The sequence below is a fragment of the Haemorhous mexicanus genome, chromosome 36, assembly GCF_027477595.1.
Source record: "Haemorhous mexicanus isolate bHaeMex1 chromosome 36, bHaeMex1.pri, whole genome shotgun sequence".
NCBI lineage: Eukaryota > Metazoa > Chordata > Aves > Passeriformes > Fringillidae > Haemorhous > Haemorhous mexicanus.
In genome coordinates, this window is record NC_082376.1 from 167,962 (window position 1) to 191,520 (window position 23,559).

General features: G+C 53.6%; 3 protein-coding genes across 3 annotated transcripts in view; 2 read left to right on the forward strand and 1 right to left on the reverse strand.

The window, feature by feature from the left end:
• CLPTM1 (CLPTM1 regulator of GABA type A receptor forward trafficking) overlaps window positions 1-13,616 on the reverse strand; it is a 21,113-nt gene extending 7,497 nt beyond the window's left edge. The window contains 7 exon segments of the mRNA XM_059872475.1: window positions 748-807; window positions 809-834; window positions 2,696-2,813; window positions 6,634-6,792; window positions 9,745-9,868; window positions 12,382-12,500; window positions 13,497-13,616. Coding sequence (XP_059728458.1) covers window positions 748-807; window positions 809-834; window positions 2,696-2,813; window positions 6,634-6,792; window positions 9,745-9,868; window positions 12,382-12,500; window positions 13,497-13,550 — 660 coding nt within the window. The 5' untranslated portion in view covers window positions 13,551-13,616.
• A 169-nt stretch (window positions 13,617-13,785) lies between these two features.
• Window positions 13,786-15,294, forward strand: LOC132341151 (uncharacterized PE-PGRS family protein PE_PGRS46-like). The gene is made up of 3 exons (XM_059872476.1): window positions 13,786-14,041; window positions 14,451-14,504; window positions 15,019-15,294. Exons 1-3 carry the CDS (start codon window positions 13,811-13,813, stop codon window positions 15,292-15,294), a joined length of 561 nt encoding a protein of 186 aa, XP_059728459.1. The 5' UTR covers window positions 13,786-13,810.
• Window positions 15,295-16,908: 1,614 nt separating this feature from the next.
• The window catches only part of RELB (RELB proto-oncogene, NF-kB subunit), a 30,424-nt gene continuing 23,773 nt past the window's right edge, over window positions 16,909-23,559 (forward strand). Inside the window, exons 1-2 of the mRNA XM_059872546.1 lie at window positions 16,909-17,294; window positions 22,317-22,474. Of these exons, the coding sequence (XP_059728529.1) occupies window positions 16,944-17,294; window positions 22,317-22,474 (509 nt within the window). The 5' untranslated portion in view covers window positions 16,909-16,943. The remainder of the gene's footprint in view (window positions 17,295-22,316; window positions 22,475-23,559) is intronic.

The window sequence follows — 23,559 nt, forward strand, 5'->3', positions numbered from 1 at the left end:
CCCCAAAAAAATTCCAAAAATTCCCAAAAAAACCCCAAAAATTCCCCAAAAAATCCCAAAAATTCCCCAAAAAAAACCCCCAAAAAAACCCCAAAAAAATCCAAAAAATTCCCAAAAAAATCCCCAAAATTCCCAAAAAAAACCCCCAAAAATTCCCAAAAAATCCCTAACATTCCCCAAAAAAAATCCCAAAAATTCCCAAAAAAACCCCAAAAAATTCCCCAAAAAATCCCAAAAATTCCCAAAAAAATTCCCAAAAAATTCCCGAAAAAAACCCCAAAAAAATCCCAAAAATTCCCCCCCAAAAAAATCCCAAAAATTCCCCAAATAAACCCCAAAAATTCCCCAAAAAAATCCCAAAAATTCCCCAAAAAATCCCAAAAATTGCCTCCAAAAAATCCCAAAAATTCCCCAAAAAACCCCCCAAAATTCCCCCAAAAATCCCAAAAATTCCCCCAAAATTCCCCAAAAAAACCCCAAGAAATCCCCAAAATTCCCCCAAAAAACCCCAAAAGTTCCTCAAAAAAATCGCAAAAAATCCCCAAAAAACCCCAAAAATTCCCCAAAAAATTTCCCAAAAAAGTCCCAAAAATCCCAAAAAAAATCCCAAAAAATCCCCCCAAAAATCCCAAAAAATTCCAAAAAAAAAAATCCCAAAAATTCCCCCAAAAAAATCCCCCAAAAAAATCCCCAAAACCCCCAAAAAAATCCCCAAAATCCCAGAAAGTTCCAGAAGTTCCCTCCCACCTTGATCATCTCGGGGTCGGCCTCGGTCTCTCCCGTCAGGAGATTTTTGGTTTTCTGGAATCCGCCTCCGCTTGTACTTATTGATCACTGGGAAAAATGGGGGAAAAATGGGAAAATTTAGGAAAAATGGGGAAAAAATTGGGGGAAAAATAGGGGGGGAAATGGGGGAAAAAATGGGGGGAAGAAATGGGAAAAAATGGGGGAAAAATGGGGGGAAATGGGGAAAAAATTGGGGGAAAAATAGGGGGGGAATGGGAAAAAATGGGGGGAAAAATGGGGGGGAAATGGGGAAAAAATGGGAAAAAATGGAGGGAAAAAAGGGGGAAATGGGAAAATTGGAAAATGGGAAAAAATGGGAAAAATGGGGAAAAAAATTGGGGAATAAATGGGGAAAAAATAGGGGGGAAAATAGGAAAAAAGGGGGAAAAATGGGAAAAAAGGGGGAAAAATGGGGGGGAAATGGGAAAGTGGGAAAATGGGGAATAATTGGGGAAAAATGGGGGGAAAATGGGGAAAAAGTGGGGAAAAAATGGGGGAAAATTGGGGAAAATTGGGGAAAAATGGGGGGAATGGGGAAAAAATTGGGGAAAAATGGGGAAAAAAATAGGGGGGGAAATGGGGAATGGGGGAAAAAAAGGGGGGAAATGGGGAAAATGGGAAAATGGGGAAAAAATGGAAAAAGGGGGGGACATGCAGGAAAAAAAACTTGGGGAAAAATGGGGGAAAAATAGGGATGAGGGAAAATGGGGAAAATGGGGAAAATATGGGAATGAAAAAGGAAAAAATGGGGGACAAATGGGAAAAAAGTGGGGGAAAATGGGGAAAATGGGGAAAAAATGGGGGAAAATGGGAATGAAAAAGGAAAAAATGGGAAAAAAATGGGGGGAAATGGGAAAAAAGTGGGGGAAAATGGGGAAATTGGGGAAAAATATGGGAATGAAAAAGGAAAAAAATGGGAAAAATGGGGGAAAAAATGGGAAAAAAATGGGGAAAAGAAGGGAGGAAAAAATTGGGGGAAATATGGCGGAACCAAAGGGAAAATCGAGGGGAGAAAATGGGGTGGAAAATTGACTTCTTCCCATTCCAGGGGGCAATTTGGGGCCATTTCTGGGGGATTTGGGGCCAATTCCCCCGGGGGGATTGGGATCCCAAAGGTTGGGAATGGTTGGAATTCCCAGGCCAATTCCCGGCCATTCCCGGAATTCCGTACACCTGGCGGTGTGCACCGGTGGCCCAGGCGCCGGTAGAGGCTCCTGGCGCTGATCCCAACCCCATTCCCCAGGGCGATTTGGGGCCATCCTGGGGGATTTGGGGCCCATTTCCGGGGGGATATGGGATCCCAAAGGTTGGGAATGGTTGGGAATTCCCAGGAAATTCCCGAAATTCCGTACTCCTGGAGGTGTGCACGGTGGCCAGGCTCCAGCAGAGGCTCCTGGGCTGATCCCAACCCCATTCCCAGGGGATTTTGGGGCCATTCCTGGGGGATTTGGGGCCATTCCCCGGGGGGATTGGGATCCCAAAGGTTGGGAATGGTTGGGAATTCCCAGAATTTCCCTGGAATTCCCAGAATTCCGTACTCCTGGAGGTGTGCACGGTGGCCAGGCTCCAGCAGAGGCTCCTGGAGCTGATCCCAACCCCATTCCCAGGGGATTTGGGGCCATTCCTGGGGGATTTGGGGCCATTCCTGGGGGGATTGGGATCCCAAAGGTTGGGAATGGTTGGAATTCCCAGGAAATTCCCGGAATTCCTGGAATTCCGTACTCCTGGAGGTGTGCACGGTGGCCAGGCTCCAGCAGAGGCTCCTGGAGCTGATCCCACACCCCATTCCCAGGGGATTTGGGGCCATTTCTGGGGGGATTTGGGGCCATTCCCGGGGGGATTGGGATCCCAAAGGTTGGGAATGGTTGGGAATTCCCAGAATTTCCCAGGAATTCCCAGATTTCCATACTCCTGGAGGTGTGCACGGTGGCCAGGCGCCGGTAGAGGCTCTTCTGCGCGGGTCGGGGTGGAAGCCGCTCTTGGTGAAAGTAAACGTGGACGTAGATGGAGCCGTTCCTCTGCACGCTCTGGGGGGGGGGGAAAACCAGGGAAAAATCAGGGAAAAACCTGGGTAAATCATGGGGAAAAACCTGGGAAAATCATGGGGAAAAACCAGGGGAAATCATGGGGGAAACCAGGGGAAAATCATGGGGAAATCATGGGGAAATCATGGGGAAAAAACAGGGAAAAAACAACGGAAATCATGGGGGAAAAACAGGGAAAAAACCTGGGAAAATCATGGGAAAATCATGGGGAAAAAAACGGGAAATCATGGGAGAAAAACAGGGAAAAAAACAGGGAAAATCATGGGGAAAAATGGGGAAAATCATGGGGAAATCATGGGGAAATCATGGGGAAAAAAACAGGGAAAATCATGGGGAAAATAATGGGGAATATCATGGGGAAAAAACAGGGAAAATCATTGGGAAAAACAGGGAAAATTCAGGGAAAAACCAGGGAAAATCATGGGGAAATCATGGGGGAAAAACAGGGAAAAAAACAGGGAAAATCATGGGGAAATCATGGGGGAAAAACAGGGAAAAAAACAGGGAAAATCATGGGGAAAAAACGGGGAAAAAACCAGGGAAAATCATGGGGAAATCATGGGGGAAAATGGGGAAAATCATGGGGAAAAACAGGGAAAATCATGGGGAAAATAATGGGAATATCATGGGGAAAAAACAGGGACAATCATGGGGAAATCATGGGGGAAAATGGGGAAAATCATGGGGAAAAACAGGGAAAATCATGGGGAAAAAACAGGGAAAAAGGGAAAATCATGGGGGGAAAAACGGGGAAAAACCAGGAAAATCATGGGGAAAAATGGGGAAAATCATGGGGAAAAACAGGGAAAATCATGGGGAAAATCATGGGGAAATCATGGGGGAAAAACAGGGAAAATCATGGGGAAAAATGGGGAAAATCATGGGGAAAAACCTGGGAAAATTCATGGGGAAAATGGGGGAAAATCATGGGGGAAATCATGGAGGGAAAATCATGGGGAAATCATGGGAAAACAGGGAAAAAACCAGGGAAAATCATGGGGAAATCATGGGGAAAACAGGGAAAATCATGGGGGAAAACCTGGGAAAATCATGGGGAAAATCATGGGGGAAAATGGGGAAAATCATGGGGAAAAAACAGGGAAAATCATGGGGAAAATCATGGGGAAAAACGGGGAAAAAACCAGGGAAAATCATGGGGAAAAAACCTGGGAAAATCATGGGGAAATCATGGGGGAAAATGGGGAAAATCATGGGGAAAAACCTGGGAAAATCATGGGGAAAAATGGGGAAATCATGGGGAAATCATGGGGGAAAAACAGGGAAAAAACCAGGGAAAATCATGGGGGAAAACCAGGAAAATCATGGGGAAAAACGGGGAAAATCATGGGGGAAAACAGGGGAAAAAAAAACAGGGAAAATTATGGGAAATCATGGGGAAATCAGGGGAAAAAACAGGGAAAAAAACAGGAAAATCATGGGGAAATCATGGGGGAAAAACAGGGGGAAAAAAACCAGGGAAAATTATGGGGAAAAAACGGGGAAAATCATGGGGAAATCATGGGGAAAAACCAGGGAAAAACAGGGGAAAAATCATGGGGAAATCATGGGGAAAATAATGGGGAAGTCATGGGAAAAAAACAGGGAAAATCATGGGGAAAAACCTGGGAAAATCATGGGGAAAAATGGGGAAAATCATGGGGAAATCATGGGGAAATCATGGGGAAAAATCAGGGAAAAACCTTGGAAAAATCATGGTGAAAAACAGGGAAAAAAAACAGGGAAAATCATGGGGAAAACAGGGAAAATCATGGGGAAAATAATGGGAATATCATGGGGAAAAAACAGGGAAAATCATGGGGGAAATCATGGGGAAAAAACAGGGAAAATCATGGGGCAAAAACGGGGAAAAACCAGGGAAAATCATGGGGAAAAATGGGGAAAATCATGGGGAAATCATGGGGAAAAAAACAGGGAAAAAAAACAGGGAAAATTATGGGGAAAAAACAGGGAAAATCATGGGGAAATCATGGGAAAAAAACAGGGAAAAACAGGGGAAAAATCATGGGGAAAAATCATGGGGAAATCATGGGGAAATCATGGGAAAAAACAGGGGAAATCATGGGGGAAAAACAAAGAAAAACCAGGGAAAATAATGGGAAAATCATGGGGAAAAAAACAGGGGAAATCATGAGGAAAAAACAGGGAAAATCATGAGGAAAAAAACAGGGAAAATCATGGGGAAAAAAACAGGGAAAATCATGGGGAAATCATGGGGAAAAAAAACAGGGGAAATCATGGGAAAAAAACAGGGAAAAACCAGGGAAAATCATGGGAAAAAAACAGGGAAAAAACAAGGAAAATCACGGGCAAAAAACAGGGAAAATCATGGGGGAAAACAGGGAAAAGGTTGGGAAAATCATGGGAAAAAAACAGGGAAAAACCAGGGGAAATGATGGGAGAAAACCAGGGAAAAATCATGGGAAAATCAAGGGAAAATCAGGGAAAATCATGGGAAAAACAGGGGAAATAAGGGGAAAAAATGGGGAAAAAACAGGGAAAATCATGGGGAAAAAAATAGGAAAAGGTTGGGAAAATCATGGGAAAAAACCAGGGAAAATCAGGGAAAATCATGGGAAAAAAACAGGGAAAAAACAGGGAAAATCATGGGGAAAAGTTTGGGAAAATCATGGGAAAAAACGGGGAAAAGGTTGGGAAAATCATGGGGAAAAACCAGGGAAAATCATGGGGGAAAAACTTGGAAAAACACCAGGAAACTTCTGGAAAAATCCCGGGGAAAACCTCCCAAAAAAACCAGAAAAACATCGGAAAAACCTCGGGAAAAACCCTCCAGAAATCCCTGGAAAAAACCCCAGAAAAAAACTGGAGAAACCTTGGAAAAAACCCTGGGAAAACTCCCAGAAATCTTGGGAAAAAATCCTGGAAAAAACCTTGGAAGAACCCTGGAAAATCCTCAGGAAAAAATCCAACCCCAAATCCCTCAGGAAAATCCCAGAATTCCCTTTTCCACCTAGAATTCCCTTTTCCCAACCCCAAATCCCCCAGGAAAATCCCAGAATTCCCGTTCCCACCTGGAATTCCCTTTTCCCAACCCCAAATCCCCTTTTCCCGACCCCATATCCCCTTTTCCCCATTCCAAATCCCCATTCCCAGACCCCAAAATTCCTTGGGAAGATCCCAGAATTCCTATTCCCACCTGGAATCCACTTTTTCAGGTCCCAAATTCCTTTTTCCCGATCCCAAATCCCCTCAGAACCATCCCAAAATCCTTTTAAAAGATCCCAGAATTCCCAAAATCCCACCTGGAATTCCCTTTTCCCGACCCCAAATCCCCTTTTCCCGACCCCAAATCCCCTTTTCCCCATCCCAAATCCTCTCAGAACCACCCCAAAACCCTTTGGGAAGATCCCAGGATTGCCCAGATCCCCCGGAATTCCGGGAATTCCCACCTGGGAGATCTCCACCTCCCCGAAGTGCTCGTAGCAGCCGTGGGAATTCCCTTTTCCCGACCCCAAATCCCCTTTTCCCGACCCCAAATCCCCTTTTCCCTACCCCAAATCCTCTCAGAACCACCCCAAAACCCTTTGGGAAGATCCCAGGATTGCCCAGATCCCCCGGAATTCCGGGAATTCCCACCTGGGAGATCTCCACCTCCCCAAAGTGCTCGTAGCAGCCGTGGGAATTCCCTTTTCCCGACCCCAAATTCCCTTTTCCCGACCCCAAATCCCCTTTTCCCGACCCCAAATCCTCTCAGAACCACCCCAAAACCCTTTGGGAAGATCCCAGGATTGCCCAGATCCCCCGGAATTCCGGGAATTCCCACCTGGGAGATCTCCACCTCCCCGAAGTGCTCGTAGCAGCCGTCCGAGTTCTCGCCGCTGGTCCAGTCTCCGTAGACCAGATCCCGTTTTTCCCAGAAAAGGGCGGAGCTGACGTTGAAATCCGTAAAGTGCTCGTGCTCCGAGATGTAAACGTAGAGATCCTGGGGGGAAAAGCCCCAAAATCCCGGGAATTCAGCCCCAAAATCCCGGGAATTCAGCCCCAAAATCCCGGGAATTCAGGCCAAAAGTCCCAGGAATTCAGGCCAAAAATCCCAAGAATTCAGCCTAAAAATCCCTGGGAATTCAGCCCAAAAGTCCCGGGAATTCATCCTAAATATCCGGGGAAATCAGCCCAAAAATCTCTGGGAATTCAGCCTAAAAATCCCTGGGAATTCAGCCTAAAAATCCCTGGGAATTCAGCCTAAAAATCCCTGGGAATTCCGGCCAAAAATGCTGGGAATTCAGGCCAAATATCCAAGGAATTCAGGCCAAAAATCCTGGGAATTCAACCCAAAAATCCCTGGGAATTCAGGCCAAAAATGCTGGGAATTGAGTCCCAAAATCCTAAGAATTCAGCCCAAAAATCCCTGGGAATTCAGTCCAAAAATCCCTGGGAATTCAGCCCAAAAATCCCTGGGAATTCAGCCCAAAAAATCTCTGGGAATTCAGCCTAAAAATCCCTGGGAATTCAGGCCAAAAATCCCAAGAATTCAGGCCAAAAATCCCGGGAATTCAGCCTAAAAATCTGGGGAAATCAGCCCAAAAATCTCCGGGAATTCAGGCCAAAAATCCCAGGAATTCAGGCCAAAAATCCCTGGGAATTCAGCCCAAATGTCCCGGGAATTCAGGCCAAAAATCTGGGGAAATCAGCCCAAAAATCTCCGGGAATTCAGCCCAAAAATCCCAGGAATTCAGGCCAAAAATCCTGGGAATTCAACCCAAAAATCCCTGGGAATTCAGGCCTAAAAATCCCTGGGAATTCAGGCCAAAATCCTAAGAATTCAGCCCAAAAATCTCCGGGAATTCAGGCCAAAAATCCCTGGGAATTCAGGCCAAAAATGCTGGGAATTGAGTCCCAAAATCCTAAGAATTCAGCCCAAAAATCTCCGGGAATTCAGCCCAAAAATCCCAAGAACTCAGCCCAAAAGTCCTGGGAATTCAGCCCTAAATCCCTGGGAATTCAGGCCAAAAATCCTGGGAATTCAGGCCAAAAATCCCTGGGAATTCAGCCCCAAAATCCCAGGAATTCAGGCCAAAAATCCCTGGGAATTCAGGCCAAAAATCCCAGGAATTCAGGCCAAAAATCCTAAGAATTCAGCCCCAAAATCCCGGGAATTCAGGCCAAAAATCCCAAGAATTCAGGCCAAAAGTCCCGGGAATTCAGCCTAAAAATCTGGGGAAATCAGCCCAAAAATCTCCAGGAATTCAGCCCAAAAATCCCAGGAATTCAGGCCAAAAATCTGGGGAAATCAGCCCAAAAATCCCGGGAATTCAGCCCAAAAATCCCAAGAATTCAGGCCAAAAATCCCTGGGAATTCAGCCTAAAAATCTGGGGAAATCAGCCCAAAAATCTCCAGGAATTCAGCCCAAAAATCCCAGGAATTCAGGCCAAAAATCCTAAGAATTCAGCCCCAAAATCCCTGGGAATTCAGCCCAAAAATCCCAAGAATTCAGGCCAAAAGTCCCTGAGAATTCAAGCCAAAAATCCCTGGAATTTAGGCCAAAAATCCCGGGAATTCAGGCCAAAAATCCCTGGGAATTCAGGCCAAAAATCCCAGGAATTCAGGCCAAAAATCCCTGGGAATTCAGCCCAAAAATCCCCGGGAATTAATGCTAAAAATTCCCGGGAATTTATCCCAAAATTCCTGGGAATTCAGCCCAAAAATCCCTGGGAATTCAAGCCAAAAATTCCTGGGAATTAACCCCAAAATTCCCGGGAATTCTGCCCAAAAATCCCAGGAATTCAGCCCAGGAAATCCCCTGGGAATTGTGGGAATTCATCCCAAAAGTCCCTGGGAATGGTCCCCAGGATCCCAGGACTGGGATCTGATCCCAGATTTCCCTCAGATCCAGGCTCTGACCCCAGAATTCCACCGGATTTGGGATCTGCCCTTGGAATCCCCTTTGAGTTTGGGATCCAATCCCAAATCCCAGATCCCAAATCCCAAATCCCAATCCCCAAATCCCAAATCCCAATCCCAGACCATCAGGGTGTCCTTGGGGAAGAGGTTCCTGCTGGGGCTGCGGGCGCTGATCCCAGCCCCAGGTTCTGATCCCAATCCCAATCCCAGATTTCCCCCCAGTCCCAATCCCCAGATCCCAATCCCAGATCCCAAATCCCAATCCCAAACCCCAAATCCCAGATCCTAAATCCCAAATCCCAAATCCCAATCCCAGACCATCAGGGTGTCCTTGGGGACGAGGTTCCTGCTGGGGCTGCGGGCGCTGATCCCAGGGCCAGGATCTGATCCCAGATCCAATCCCAGATTTCCCCCCCAATCCCAGATCCCAAATCCCAAATCCCAGATCCCCAATCCCAAATCCCAGATCCCAAATCCCAAATCCCAAATCCCAATCCCAGACCATCAGGGTGTCCTTGGGGAAGAGGTTCCTGCTGGGGCTGCGGGCGCTAAACCCAGTCCCAGGTTCTGATCCCAGATCCAATCCCAGATTTCCCCCCCAATCCCAAATCCCAAATCCCAAATCCCAAACCCCAATCCCAGATCTGACCATCAGGGTGTCCTTGGGGAAGAGGTTCCTGCTGGGGCTGCGGGCGCTGATCCCAGGGCCAGGTTCTGATCCCAGATCCCATCCCAGATTTCCCCCAAATCCCAAATCCCAAATCCCAAATCCCAGATCCCAGATCCCAAATCCCAATCCCAAATCCCAAATCCCAAACCCCAAACCCCAAATCCCAGATCCCAAATCCCAAATCCCAATCCCAGACCATCAGGGTGTCCTTGGGGAAGAGGTTCCTGCTGGGGCTGCGGGCACTGATCCCAGGGCCAGGATCTGATCCCAGATCCCATCACTGATCCCAAATCCCAGATTTCCCCCCCAATCCCAGATCCCAAATCCCAAACCCCAAATCCCAAATCCCAAATCCCGCTGACCATCAGGGTGTCCTTGGGGAAGAGGTTCCTGCTGGGGCTGCGGGCGCTGCCCCCGGCTCCGTTGGGCTCCTGCGGCGCCGGCGCCCTCCGGAACCAGCTGGAGATGGCCCAGATGATGAAAATCCTGCGGGAAAGAAAAGCGGGAAAAACCCTCTGGAATTCCGCCGGCATCGGCCCCGCCCCTCCCGGCATTCCCCAAAAATCCCGGCTTTCCCCCTGTTTGGGAGATTTTTTTTTTTTTGGTGGGTTTTGGTCCCCACAAATTGATCCCAATCCCGGGATTTGGGGTTCCAGGATCATCCTGGGGTGATCCCAGTCCCGGGATGATCCCAATCCCGGGATTTGGGGTTCCAGGATCATCCTGGGGTGATCCCAGTCCCGGGATGATCCCAATCCCAGGATTTGGGGTCCCAGGATGATCCCAGTCTTGGGATGATCCCGATCCCGGGATTTGGGGTTCCAGGATGATCCTGGGTGATCCCAGTCCTGGGGTTTGGGGTTCCAGGATGATCCTGGGGTGATCCCAGTCCAGGGGTTATCCTGGATTGATCCCAATCCTGGGATTTCGGGTTCCAGGATGATCCCAGTCCTGGGGTGATCCCAATCCCAGGATTTGGGGTTCCAGGATGATCCTGGATGATCCCAGTCCTGGGGTGATCCCGATCCCAGGATTTGGGGTCCCAGGATGATCCCAGTCCTGGGGTGATCCCGATCCCAGGATTTGGGGTTCCAGGATGATCCCAAAATCATCCCGGGATGATCCCAGTCCTGGGGTGATCCAGGATTGATCCCGATCCCAGGATTTGGGATCCTGGGATGATCCCAGTCCCGGGATGATCCTGATCCCAGGATTTGGGGTTCCAGGATGATCCCGGGATGATCCCAGTCCCGGGATTTGGGATCCCGGGATGATCCCAGTCTTGGGATGATCCTGATCCCGGGATTTGGGGTGCCAGGATGATCCTGGATTGATCCCAGTCCTGGAGTTTGGGGTCTTGGGATGATCCCAGTCCTGGGGTGATCCCGATCCCGGGATTTGGGGTTCCAGGATGATCCCAGTCCTGGGGTGATCCCGATCCCGGGATTTGGGGTTCCAGGATGATCCCAGTCCCGGGATGATCCCGATCCCAGGATTTGGGGTTCCAGGATGATCCCAAAATCATCCCGGGATGATCCCAGTCCTGGGCTGATCCCGATCCTGGGATTTGGGGTTCCAGGATGATCCTGGATTGATCCCGATCCTGGGATTTGGGGTTCCAGGATGATCCTGGATTGATCCCGATCCTGGGATTTGGGATCCCGGGATGATCCCAGGCCTGGGCTGATCCCAATCCCAGGATTTGGGGTGCCAGGATGATCCTGGATTGATCCCAGTCCTGGAGTTTGTGGTCTTGGGATGATCCCAGTCCTGGGGTGATCCCAATCCCGGGATTTGGGGTTCCAGGATAATCCTGGGGTGATCCCAGTCCCGGGGTGATCCAGGATTGATCCCAATCCCAGGATTTGGGGTCCCGGGATGATCCCAGTCCCGGGGTGATTCTGATCCCAGGATTTGGGGTCCTGGGATGATCCTGAGGTGATCCTTTAACCCTTTCAGTGCCACTCTCACCTGAACAGGCCCTGTAACCCTTTAACCCTTTCAGTGCCACTCTCACCTGAACAGGCCCTGTAACCCTTTAACCCTTTCAGTGCCGCTCTCACCTGAACAGGCCCTGTAACCCTTTCAGTGCCGCTCTCACCTGAACAGGCCCTGTAACCCTTTAACCCTTTCAGTGCCGCTCTCACCTGAACAGGGCCCTGTAACCCTTTAACCCTTTAACCCTTTCAGTGCCGCTCTCACCTGAACAGGGCCCTTTAACCCTGTAACCCTTTCAGTGCCGCTCTCACCTGAACAGGGCCTGTAACCCTTTAACCCTTTCAGTGCCGCTCTCACCTGAACAGGGCCCTGTAACCCTTTCAGTGCCGCTCTCACCTGAACAGGCCCTGTAACCCTTTAACCCTTTCAGTGCCGCTCTCACCTGAACAGGCCCTGTAACCCTTTAACCCTTTAACCCTTTCAGTGCCGCTCTCACCTGAACAGGGCCCTTTAACCCTTTAACCCTTTCAGTGCCGCTCTCACCTGAACAGGGCCTGTAACCCTTTAACCCTTTCAGTGCCGCTCTCACCTGAACAGGGCCCTGTAACCCTTTAACCCTTTAACCCTTTCAGTGCCGCTCTCACCTGAACAGGCCCTTTAACCCTTTAACCCTTTCAGTGCCGCTCTCACCTGAACAGGGCCCTTTAACCCTTTAACCCTTTCAGTGCCGCTCTCACCTGAACAGGCCCTGTAACCCTTTAACCCTTTCAGTGCCGCTCTCACCTGAACAGGGCCCTGTAACCCTTTCAGTGCCGCTCTCACCTGAACAGGGCCTGTAACCCTTTAACCCTTTCAGTGCCGCTCTCACCTGAACAGGCCCTGTAACCCTTTAACCCTTTAACCCTTTCAGAGCCGCTCTCACCTGAACAGGGCCCTTTAACCCTTTAACCCTTTCAGTGCCGCTCTCACCTGAACAGGCCCTGTAACCCTTTAACCCTTTCAGAGCCGCTCTCACCTGAACAGGGCCTGTAACCCTTTAACCCTTTCAGTGCCGTTCTCACCTGAACAGGACCCCTTTCACCACCTGCCAGGCGTTCGGTGCAGGTTGCTGCTGTTGTCCCTGTGGGCTCTCGGGCCCGGCGCCGGTCCCGGTCCCGGCAGCGCCGTTACTGCTGGACACCTGTGGGACCGGAACCAGAACCGGTCAGTGACACCGGTACCGACCCGGTACCGGTATTGACCCCATCCCCACCCTGCTCCCATCCCGGTACCGGTCCCGGCAGTGCCGTTACTGCTGGACACCTGCGGGACCGGGACCGGTCAGTGACACCGGTACCGGCACCGACCCAGCGCTGATCCCGTCCCCATCCCGTCCCAATCACCGACACCGGCCCGGTACCGGCTCCTTCACGGTCATCGACACCGGCCCGGTACCGGTCCCATCCCAGTGCCAGCCCCTTCCCGGTACCGGCCTTGTCCCCGTCCCGATCCCTTCCCGGTCACTGTCCCGGTCACCGGCCCCTTGCTGGTCCCACTCCCGGTCCCGTTACCGGAGCTGTTCCCAGTCCCCATCCCGGTCCCGTTCTCTGCCCCTGTCCCTAGTCCCGTTCCCTGTCCCGGAGCTGCCCCGGTCCCAGTCCCGGTCCCGAGCCCTTCCCCATTCCCGTTCCTGCTGTCCCGGTCCCGTTCTCTGCCCCGGTCGCTGTTCCGGTCCCTGCGCCGTTCCCGCTCCCCGACTTTGACCCCGGACCTTGCCCCATTCCCGGTGCCCATGCCGGTCTCTGTCCCCTTCCCTGTCCCCGGACCTGCCCCGGTCCCGGTCTCAGTCCCCCATCCCTGTCCCCGCTCCTTGTCCCGGTTTCCGCTCCCGCTCCCGGTACCGGTCTCGGTCCCGGTTCCCGAACCCGGTCCCCTTCCCTGTCTCTGTCCCTTTCCCGGTCCCCAGTCCCGCTCCCGTTCGCTGTCCCCGCTCTCGTTCCCGGTCCCCGTTCCCTGTCCCCGGACCCACTTCCCGGTCGCCGCTCCCGTTCCCGGTGCCGCTCCCGTTCCCCGTTCCCCCTCCCGCTGCCCCTCTCCCCTCTCCGGGCCACTTTCCCGCTGGCCCCTCCCGCCCGTTCCCGGTGCCGCTGCCGCCCCCGCCGCCCCCGGGCCCGGCGGGCCCCGCTCGCTCCCGGACCTGCCCCGGGCCCGGGCCCGGCCCCGCCGCCGCCTCCGTCCCCGGCGCCGCCATCTTTGCTGCGCCGCCTCTCGCGAGACTTCCGGGGGGCAGCGCCCACGTGACCCCGCGCAGGGGCGGGAAACGCCACGAACCGCGCCCATTTTATGACGTCACAGACACATCCACCAATAGAAACGCGGCCCGCCCCCCGGCGGGAGGGGGTTTCCCCGCTCCGCCCCCTCAGCCGCCCTCAGCCAATGGGAGCGCGCCCCGCCCCCAGCGCTCTCCCGGGGGGGTGTTCCCTTTTGTGACGTCACCAGGGCGCTCAGCCAATGGCGGCGCGGTGCGCTCCCGGTGGGGGTTTCCCCGACCGCGCCCCCGGCGGTGACGTCACGGCGGGCTCAGCCAATGGCGGCGCGGCCCGCGCGGGGATTTCCAGGTCCGGCGGCGGCGCGGCCTCGGGGGGCGGCGGCGGGACCGGCACCGGCAGCTCGGGGACCACCGGGACCCGCTCCGGGACCACCGGGACCCGCTCCGGGACCGGGACATGGCGCTGCCGCTCGGTGAGCGCGGCCCCGCTGCCGCCGGCGGCCGCCCCGGCGGGGGCGGAACCGGGGATCCCCGCCGGGGGGAGCGGAACTGGGGATCCCCCCCGGCGGCAGAACCGGGACCGGCCCGGGGGGGGCGGAACCGGGGATCCCCCCCAGTGGCAGAACCGGGACCGGCCCGGGGGTCGCGGAACCGGGGATCCCCCCCGGCGGCAGAACCGGGACCGGCCCGGGGGGGGTCACGGGGCGATAACGGGGCGGGCGCGGGGCTCGGGGCGGGCGCGGGGGGTGTCACGCTCCGGTCCCGGTTGGGCGCCGGTGCCGGTGCTGGCGGTACCGCGGTTTTACCGGGATCGCTGCTGTCGGGCTGTCCCGGTGGCGATGCCGGTGCTGATGCCGCCATCCCGGTGCCGTGTCCCGGTAGGAGCCGCCGTGCAGGATCCCGGGCTGGCGATGGCTCACGGAGCACCGGCGACAGGTAAAGTCCCGATCCCGGTGTCCCCTCCCGGTGTCCGGTCCCGCTGCCGGTGTTCCTTCCCCACCGCGGTTTCCCCTCCCGGTGTCCGGTCCCGGTTCCGGTGTCCTCTTCCCATCCCGGTGTCCGTTCCCAGCGTCCCGTTCCCTTCCCGGTGTCCCCTCCTCATCCCGGTGTCCGGTCCCGGTGTCCGGTCCCGGTGTCCCCTCTCCTCCCGGTGTCCCCTCCCGGTCGGGGGCTCCTCACGGGATCGTTTCCCCCGGTTTTCCCCCGTTTCTCCCGATTTTTCCCCATTTTCCCCCCGGTTTTCCCATTTTTCCCCCGTTTTTCCCGATTTTTCCCAGTTTTCCCCCGGTTTTCCCATTTTCCCCCCCGTTTCTCCCGATTTTCCCCGGTTTTCCCCCGTTTCTCCCGATTTTTCCCCATTTTCCCCCCGGTTTTCCCCATTTTTCCCCCGTTTCTCCCGATTTTTCCCGGTTTTTCCCCCGTTTCTCTCCCGATTTTTCCCGTTTTCCAGATGATTTGGGTGAGTGGAACCGGAGGGATTTGGAATCTCCGCCGCCTCCCGGGAATTCCGGGATCCTGGAGCCGCAAGGAGGAATCCGGGAATTCGGGAATTCGGGAATTTTTAGGGAATTTGGAATTTGGGGGATTTGGGAATTTGGGATTTGGGGATTCTGGGAGGGGTCGGGTCCCATCCCGGGGGGAAATCGGGGGGGGGAGCGCCGGGATCGATCCCAAATTTGGGATCCGAATCCCAGAAATCCCTCCCGGATTTGGGATCTGGGTTTAAAATCCCTCCCGGATTTGGGATCAGAGCTGAAATTCCCTCCCGAACCCCCCCAAAATTCCCGACTTTTCCCGCAAAACTCCCCGAAATTCCCGATTTTTCCCACAGACATCCTCCCGAACCCCCCGAAATTCCCGGTTTTTCCCGCAGACATCCTACAGAACCCACCGAAATTCCCATTTTCCCCCCCAAATCCCCCGAATTTCCCCATTTTTCCCCTAGAAATTCCCGGTTTTACCCCCATAAATCCTCCCCAAACGCACCGAAATTCCCGTTTTTCCTCCCAAAACCCCCCGAAATTCCCGATTTTTCCCCTAGAATTTCCCGATTTTCCCCCCAAAACCCCCGAAATTCCCGATTTCCCCCCCGAAATCCTCCCCAAATCCCCCGAAATTCCCGATTGTTCCCCCCAAACCCCTCGGAATCCCCGATTTTTTCCCCCGAAATTCCCGGTTTTCCCCCCCAAACCCCCCGAAATTCCCGATTTTTCCCCTAGAATTTCCCGATTTCCCCCATAAATCCTCCCCAAACCCCTCGGAATTCCCGATTTTCCCCCCCAACCCCCCCGAAATTCCAGGTTTCCCCCATAAATCCTCCCCAAACCCCCCTAAAATTCCCTTTTTTCCCCCCAAACCCCCCGAAATTCCCGATTTTCCCCCCCAAACCCCCCGAAATCCCCGATTTTCCCCTAGAAATTCCCGATTTTTCCCTCCAAACCCCCCGAAATTCCCGATTTTTCCCCTAGAATTTCCCGATTTTCCCCCCAAACCCCCCGAAATTCCCGATTTTCCCCCCGAAATCCTCCCCAAACCCCCCGAAATTCCCGATTGTTCCCCCCAAACCCCCCGGAATCCCCGATTTTTTCCCCCGAAATTCCCGGTTTTCCTCCCAAACCCCCCGAAATTCCCGATTTTCCCCCCCAAACCCCCCGGAATTTCCGATTTTTCCCCTAGAATTTCCCGATTTCCCCCATAAATCCCCCCCAACCCCCCCGAAATTCCCGGTTTTCCCCCATAAATCCTCCCCAAACCCCCCGAAATTCCCGTTTTTCCTCCCAAAACCCCCGAAATTCCCGATTTTCCCCCTGAAATCCTCCCCAAACCCCCCGAAATTCCCGATTTTTCCCCCCAAACTCCCCGAAATCCCCGATTTTCCCCTAGATATTCCCGATTTCCCCCAAAATCCTCCCCAAACCCCTCGGAATTCCCGATTTTCCCCCCGAAATTCCCGGTTTTCCCCCATAAATCTTCCCCGAAATCCCCGATTTTTCCCCCGAAATTCCCAGTTTTTCCCCCAAACCCCCCGGATTTCCCGATTTTTCCCCTAGAAATTCCCGATTTTTCCCCTCAAACCCCCCGGAATTCCCGATTTTCCCCCCGAAATTCCCGGTTTTCCCCCCAAACCCCCCGGATTTCCCGATTTTTCCCCTAGAATTTCCCGATTTTCCCCCCAGAACCCCCCGGAATTCCCGATTTTTCCCCTAGAATTTCCCGATTTTCCCCCCAAAACCCCCCGGAATTCCCAATTTTCCCGATAAATCCTCCCCAAACCCCCCGAAACACCCGTTTTCCCCCCCAAACCCCCCGGAATTCCCGCTTTTCCCCCCGAAATTCCCGATTTTCCCGCCGTTCGCAGAGATCCTGGAGGAGGTGATGAAGGAGGACGGCTTCCAGCCCGACGCCGCTCCCGACGCTCCCCGGGCCCTTCCCCGCCTGGTCCCGCGCGGTTCCGACCCCGCGGCCTCCCGGGAGCCGCCGCTGGCCCGGAGCCTCCGCGGGCTCTCGCTGGCCCCGGGGCCCCGCTGGCCGCAGGAGCGGCTGGAAAAGCTGGAAAAGTTGGAAAAGTTGGAAAAGTTGGAGAAGGCGGGAAAGCCGCGCCTGGTGATCACGGAGCAGCCGAAGCAGCGCGGGATGCGGTTCCGGTACGAGTGCGAGGGGAGATCGGCCGGGAGCATCCTGGGCGAGAACAGCACCGAGGCCAACCGGACCCTGCCCAGCATCGAGGTGCGGGAAAAACCGGGAAAAACCGGGAGAAAACCGGGAGAGACCGGGAGAAACTGGGAAGGGTTTTTGGGGTGGATTTTGGGGGATTTGGGGTGGATTTGGGGGGTTTGGGATCAGCCCGGAGCATCCTCGGCGAGAACTGCACCGAGGCCAACCGGACCCTGCCCAGCATCGAGGTGAAAAACCGGGAGAAACCGGGAGAAACCGGGAAAAACCAGGAAAAAAATGGGGAAAACCGGGAGAAACCGGGAAGGGTTTTTGGGGTGGTTTTGGGGGATTTGGGGTGGATTTTGGGGGATTTGGGGTGGATTTGGGGGGTTTGGGATCGCCCCGGAGCATCCTGGGCGAGAACAGCACCGAGGCCAACCGGACCCTGCCCAGCATCGAGGTGAAAAACCGGGAAAAAACGGGAAAAAACCGGGAGAAACCCGGGAGAAACCCGGGAGAAACCCGGGAAGGGTTTTTGGGGTGGATTTGGGGGGATTTGGGATCGGCCCGGAGCATCCTGGGCGAGAACAGCACCGAGGTCAACCGGACCCTGCCCAGCATCGAGGTGAAAAACCGGGAAAAACCGGGAGAAACCCGGAAAAAACCGGGAAAAACCAGGAAAAAAATGGGGAAAACCGGGAGAAACCCGGGAAGGGTTTTTGGGGTGGATTTTGGGGGATTTGGGGTGGATTTGGGGGGTTTGGGATCGCCCCGGAGCATCCTGGGCGAGAACAGCACCGAGGCCAACCGGACCCTGCCCAGCATCGAGGTGAAAAACCGGGAAAAAACGGGAAAAAACCGGGAGAAACCCGGGAGAAACCCGGGAGAGACCGGGAAGGGTTTTGGGGTGGATTTGGGGGGGTTTGGGATGAGCCGGGAGCATCCTCGGGGAGAACAGCACCGAGGCCAACCGGACCCTGCCCAGCATCGAGGTGAAAAACCGGGAAAAACCGGGAGAAACCGGGGAGAAACCCGGGAGAAACCGGGAAGGGTTTTTGGGGTGGATTTTGGGGGTTTGGGATCGGCCCGGAGCATCCTCGGGGAGAACAGCACCGAGGCCAACCGGACCCTGCCCAGCATCGAGGTGAAAAACCGGGAAAAACCGGGAGAAAACCGAGAAAAACCAGGAAAAAAATGGGGAAAACCGGGAGAAACCGGGAAGGGTTTTTGGGGTGGATTTTATGGGATTTGGGGTGGTTTTGGGGGGTTTGGGATCAGCCCGGAGCATCCTCGGCGAGAACAGCACCGAGGCCAAGCGGACCCTGCCCAGCATCGAGGTGGGGAAACCGGGAAAAAACGGGAGAAACCCGGGAGAAACCCGGCAGAAACCGGGAAGGGATTTTGGGGTGGATTTGGGGTGTTTGAGATCGGCCCGGAGCATCCTCGGCGAGAACAGCACCGAGGCCAAGCGGACCCTGCCCAGCATCGAGGTGCGGGGGAAACCGGGAAAAACCGGGAGAAAACCGGGAGAAACCGGGAAGGGATTTTGGGGTGGTTTTGGGGGGTTTGGGATCGGCCCGGAGCATCCTCGGCGAGAACAGCACCGAGGCCAACCGGACCCTGCCCAGCATCGAGGTGGGAAACCGGGAAAAACCGGGAGAAACCCGGGAGAGACCGGGAAGGGTTTTTGGGGTGGATTTTTGGGGATTTGGGGTGGATTTGGGGGGTTTGGGATCAGCCCGGAGCATCCTCGGGGAGAACAGCACCGAGGGCAAGCGGACCCTGCCCAGCATCGAGGTGAAAAACCGGGAGAAACCCAGGAGAAACCGGGAGAAACCCGGGAGAAACCGGGAGAAACCCGGGAGAAACCGGGAAGGGTTTTTGGGGTGGATTTGGGGGGATTTGGGATCGGCCCGGAGCATCCTCGGCGAGAACAGCACCGAGGCCAACCGGACCCTGCCCAGCATCGAGGTGCGGGGGAAACCGGGAAAAACCGGGAAAAAACCGGGAAAAACCAGGAAAAAAATGGGGAAAACCGGGAGAAACCGGGAAGGGTTTTTTGGGGTGGTTTTGGGGGATTTGGGGTGGATTTTGGGGGATTTGGGGTGGATTTGGGGGGTTTGGGATCGCCCCGGAGCATCCTCGGCGAGAGCAGCACCGAGGCCAACCGGACCCTGCCCAGCATCGAGGTGCGGGGGAAACCGGGAAAAACCGGGAGAAACCGGGAGAAACCCGGGAAAAACCGGAGGAAAAACCAGGAAAAAAATGGGGAAAACCGGGAGAAACCGGGAAGGGTTTTTGGGGTGGATTTGGGGGGATTTGGGGGATTTGGGATCAGCCCGGAGCATCCTCGGCGAGAACAGCGCCGAGGCCAAGCGGACCCTGCCCAGCACCGAGGTGAAAAACCGGGAAAAACCCGGGATAAAACCGGGATAAAACCGGGATAAACCCGTGAAGAGCTTGGGAATGGCGAGGAAAGGTTTTTGGGATTGGTTTGGGGGGTTCAGGATGGATTTGGGGGATTTTGGATTGAATTTTGCCTGAAATTCCTCCAATTTTCCCCGTGATTTTCCCTGCAATTTCCCCCCAATTTTTCTTGTGATCTTTTCCCCAATTTCCCCCCAATTCTCCCGGTGATTTTTCCCTGATTTTCCCCCAATTTTCTCCATGATTTCCCCAATTTTCTCCAACTTCCCCCTGACTTTTCCCAACTTTCCCCCAATTCTTCCTTATATTTTCCCCAGTTTTCCCTGTGCTTCTTCCCCAGTTTTCCCCACGACTTTTCCCAACTTTCCCCCCTGACTTTCCCTGTTTCCCACCCTGACTTTCCCCATTTTTCCCCCATTTCCCCCCAACTTTTCCCGTTTTCCCCCCCTGACTTTTCCCAACTTTCCCCCAATTCTTCCTTACATTTTCCCCATTTTCCCCCCTGACTTTCCCCAATTTCCCCCCTGACTTTTCCCAGTTTTTCCCCAATTTCCCCCTGACTTTCCCCATTTTTCCCCCCTGACTTTTCCCGGTTTTCCCCCCAACTTTCCCCCAATTCTTCCTTACATTTTCCCCAATTTCCCCCGTGACTTCCCCCATTTCCCCCCGACTTTCCCCAACTTTTCCCCAGTTTCCCCCTGACTTTCCCCATTTTTCCCCCTGACTTTCCCCCCCGACTTTCCCCAGTTTCCCCCCTGACTTTTTCCCCAATTTCCCCCATGACTTTTCCCATTTTTCCCCAGTTTACCCCCTGACTTTCCCCATTTTTCCCCCATTTCCCCCCTGACTTTTCCCATTTTTCCCCCAGTTTCCCCCCTGACTTTTCTTCCATTTCCCCCCTCACTTTCCCCGTTTTCCCCCCTCACTTTTCCCCAGTTTCCCCCCTGACTTTCCCCATTTTTTCCCCATTTCCCCCCTGACTTTTCCCCCATTTCCCCCCTGACTTTCCCCATTTTCCCCCCTGACTTTTCCCATTTCCCCCCCGACTTTTCCCCGTGACTTTCCCCCATTTTTCCCCCAGTTTCCCCCCTGACTTTCCCCATTTTTCCCCCATTTCCCCCCTGACTTTCCCCCATTTCCCCCCTCACTTTTCCCGTTTCCCCCCCGACTTTTCCCTGTGACTTTCCAAACTTTCCCCCAATTCCCCTGACTTTCCCCATTTTTCTCCCATTTCCTTTCTCCCATTTCCCCCCTCACTTTTCCCATTTCCCCCCTGACTTTTCCCCATGACTTTCCCAAACTTTTCCCTCATTTCCCCCTGACTTTTCCCGGTTTCCCCCATCTTTTCCCCCATTTCCCCTCTGACTTTCCCCATTTTTCCCCCTGACTTCCCCCCATTTCCCCCCTGACTTTCCCCCATTTCCCCCCTCACTTTCCCCAATTTCCCCCCTGACTTTCCCCCATTTCCCCCCTCACTTTCCCCCATTTCCCCCCTCACTTTCCCCATTTTCCCCCTCACTTTCCCAGTTTCCCCCCCTGACTTTTCTCATTTCCCCCCTGACTTTTCCCCGTGACTTTCCCAAACTTTTCCCCAGTTTCCCCCCTGACTTTCCCCATTTTCCCCCTGACTTTCCCCCATTTCCCCCTCACTTTTCCCATTTCCCCCCTGACTTTTCCCCGTGACTTTCCCAAACTTTTCCCCCATTTCCCCCTGACTTTTCCCGGTTTCCCCCCTGTCTTTTCCCCCATTTCCCCCCTGACTTTCCCCATTTTCCCCCCTGACTTCCCCCCATTTCCCCCCTGACTTTCCCCCATTTCCCCCCTCACTTTCCCCAGTTTCCCCCCCTGACTTTTCTCATTTCCCCCCTGACTTTTCCCCCTGACTTTCCCAAACTTTTCCCCAGTTTCCCCCCTGACTTTCCCCATTTTTCCCCCATTTCCCCCCTGACTTTTCCCCCATTTTCTCCCCCGACTTTCCCCAGTTTCCCCCCCTCACTTTTCCCGGTTTCCCCCCTGACTTTTTCCCCAGTTTCCCCCCTCACTTTTCCCGGTTTTCCCCCCTGACTTTCCCCCATTTCCCCCCTGACTTTCCCCATTTTTCCCCCAATTTCCCCCCTGACTTTTCCCCATTTCCCCCCCCTCACTTTTCCCGTTTCCCCCCTCACTTTCCCCGTGACTTTCCCAAACTTTCCCCCATTTCCCCCCTGACTTTTCCCCGTGACTTTCCCAAACTTTCCCCCATTTCCCCCCTGACTTTTCCCCGTGACTTTCCCAAACTTTCCCCCATTTCCCCCCTGACTTTTCCCCCATTTCCCCCCTGACTTTCCCCATTTTTCCCCCATTTCCCCCCTGACTTTTCCCCCATTTCCCCCCCTGACTTTCCCCGTTTTCCCCCCTAACTTTTCCCATTTCCCCCCTGACTTTTCCCATTTCCCCCCTGTCTTTTCCCCCATTTCCCCCCTGACTTTCCCCATTTTTCCCCCATTTCCCCCCTCACTTTCTCCGTTTTCCCCCCTAACTTTTCCCGGTTTCCCCCCTGACTTTCCCCAATTTCCCCCCTGACTTTTCCCCAGTTTTCCCCCCTCACTTTCCCCGTTTCCCCCCCGACTTTTCCCCGTGACTTTCCCAAACTTTTCCCAAACTTTTCCCAAACTTTTTTCCCGGCAGCTGCTGAACTGCCAGGCGCTGCCGGAGGTGGCGGTGACGGCGTGCCTGGTCTGGAAGGATTGGCCCCACCGGGTGCACCCGCACGGCCTCGTGGGCAAGGACTGCGCCCAGGGGCTCTGCCGGGTGCTGCTGCGGCCCCAGAGCAACCCCCGCCACAGGTAACCCCGCCCATCCCAGAAAAAACCTGGAATTCCGGGAATTTTCCGGGAATTTCCCCCTTTTCCTGGAGTTTTGGGGCGTTTTGGGGCTTTTTTTGGGCATTTTTTGGGCATTTATCGCGAGTTTTTTGGGTTCTGCCCGCTGCTGCTCAGGCCTCAAACCCATCCCAGCACCAGGAAAATCTGGGAATGTCCCTTGGGCTGGATCCCGTTGGAATTTTAGGGATTTTTCCAGAATTTTTCCCATTTTTTCAGCTTTTTTGGGTGTTTTCGGGCATTTTTGGACATTTTTTTGTGAATTTTTCGGGTTCTGCCTGGTGCTGCTCAAGCCTCAAACCCACCCCAGCACCAGAAAAATCTGGGAACATTCCTTGGGCTGGCTCCTGTTGGAATTTTAGAGATTTTTCCAGAATATTTCCCATCTTTTCAGCTTTTTTGGGTGTTTTCGGGCATTTTTTGGCATTTTTCGGGCATTTTTGGGGTTCTGCCTGGTGCTCCTCAGGTCTCAAACCCACCCCAGCACCAGGAAAATCTGGGAATATTCCTTGGGCTGGATCCCGTTGGAATTTTAGGGATTTTTCCAGAATTTTTCCCATTTTTTCAGCTTTTTTGGGTGTTTTCGGGCATTTTTGGACATTTTTTGTGAATTTTTCGGGTTCTGCCTGGTGCTGCTCAAGCCTCAAACCCACCCCAGCACCAGAAAAATCTGGGAACATTCCTTGGGCTGGCTCCTGTTGGAATTTTAGAGATTTTTCCAGAATATTTCCCATCTTTTCAGCTTTTTTGGGTGTTTTCGGGCATTTTTTGGCATTTTTCGGGCATTTTTGGGGTTCTGCCTGGTGCTCCTCAAGCTTCAAACCCATCCCAGCACCAGGAAAATCTGGGAATGTCCCTTGGGTTGGATCCTGTTGGAATTTTAGGGATTTTTCCAGAATTTTTCCCATTTTTCCAGCTTTTTTGGGGCGTTTTTGTGCATTTTTTGGCATTTTTTGAGGGTTTTTTTGGGCAATTTTGGGGCTCTTCCAGGTGCTCTTCAAGCCTCAAACCCATCCCAGCACCAGAAAAATCTGGGAATATTCCTTGGG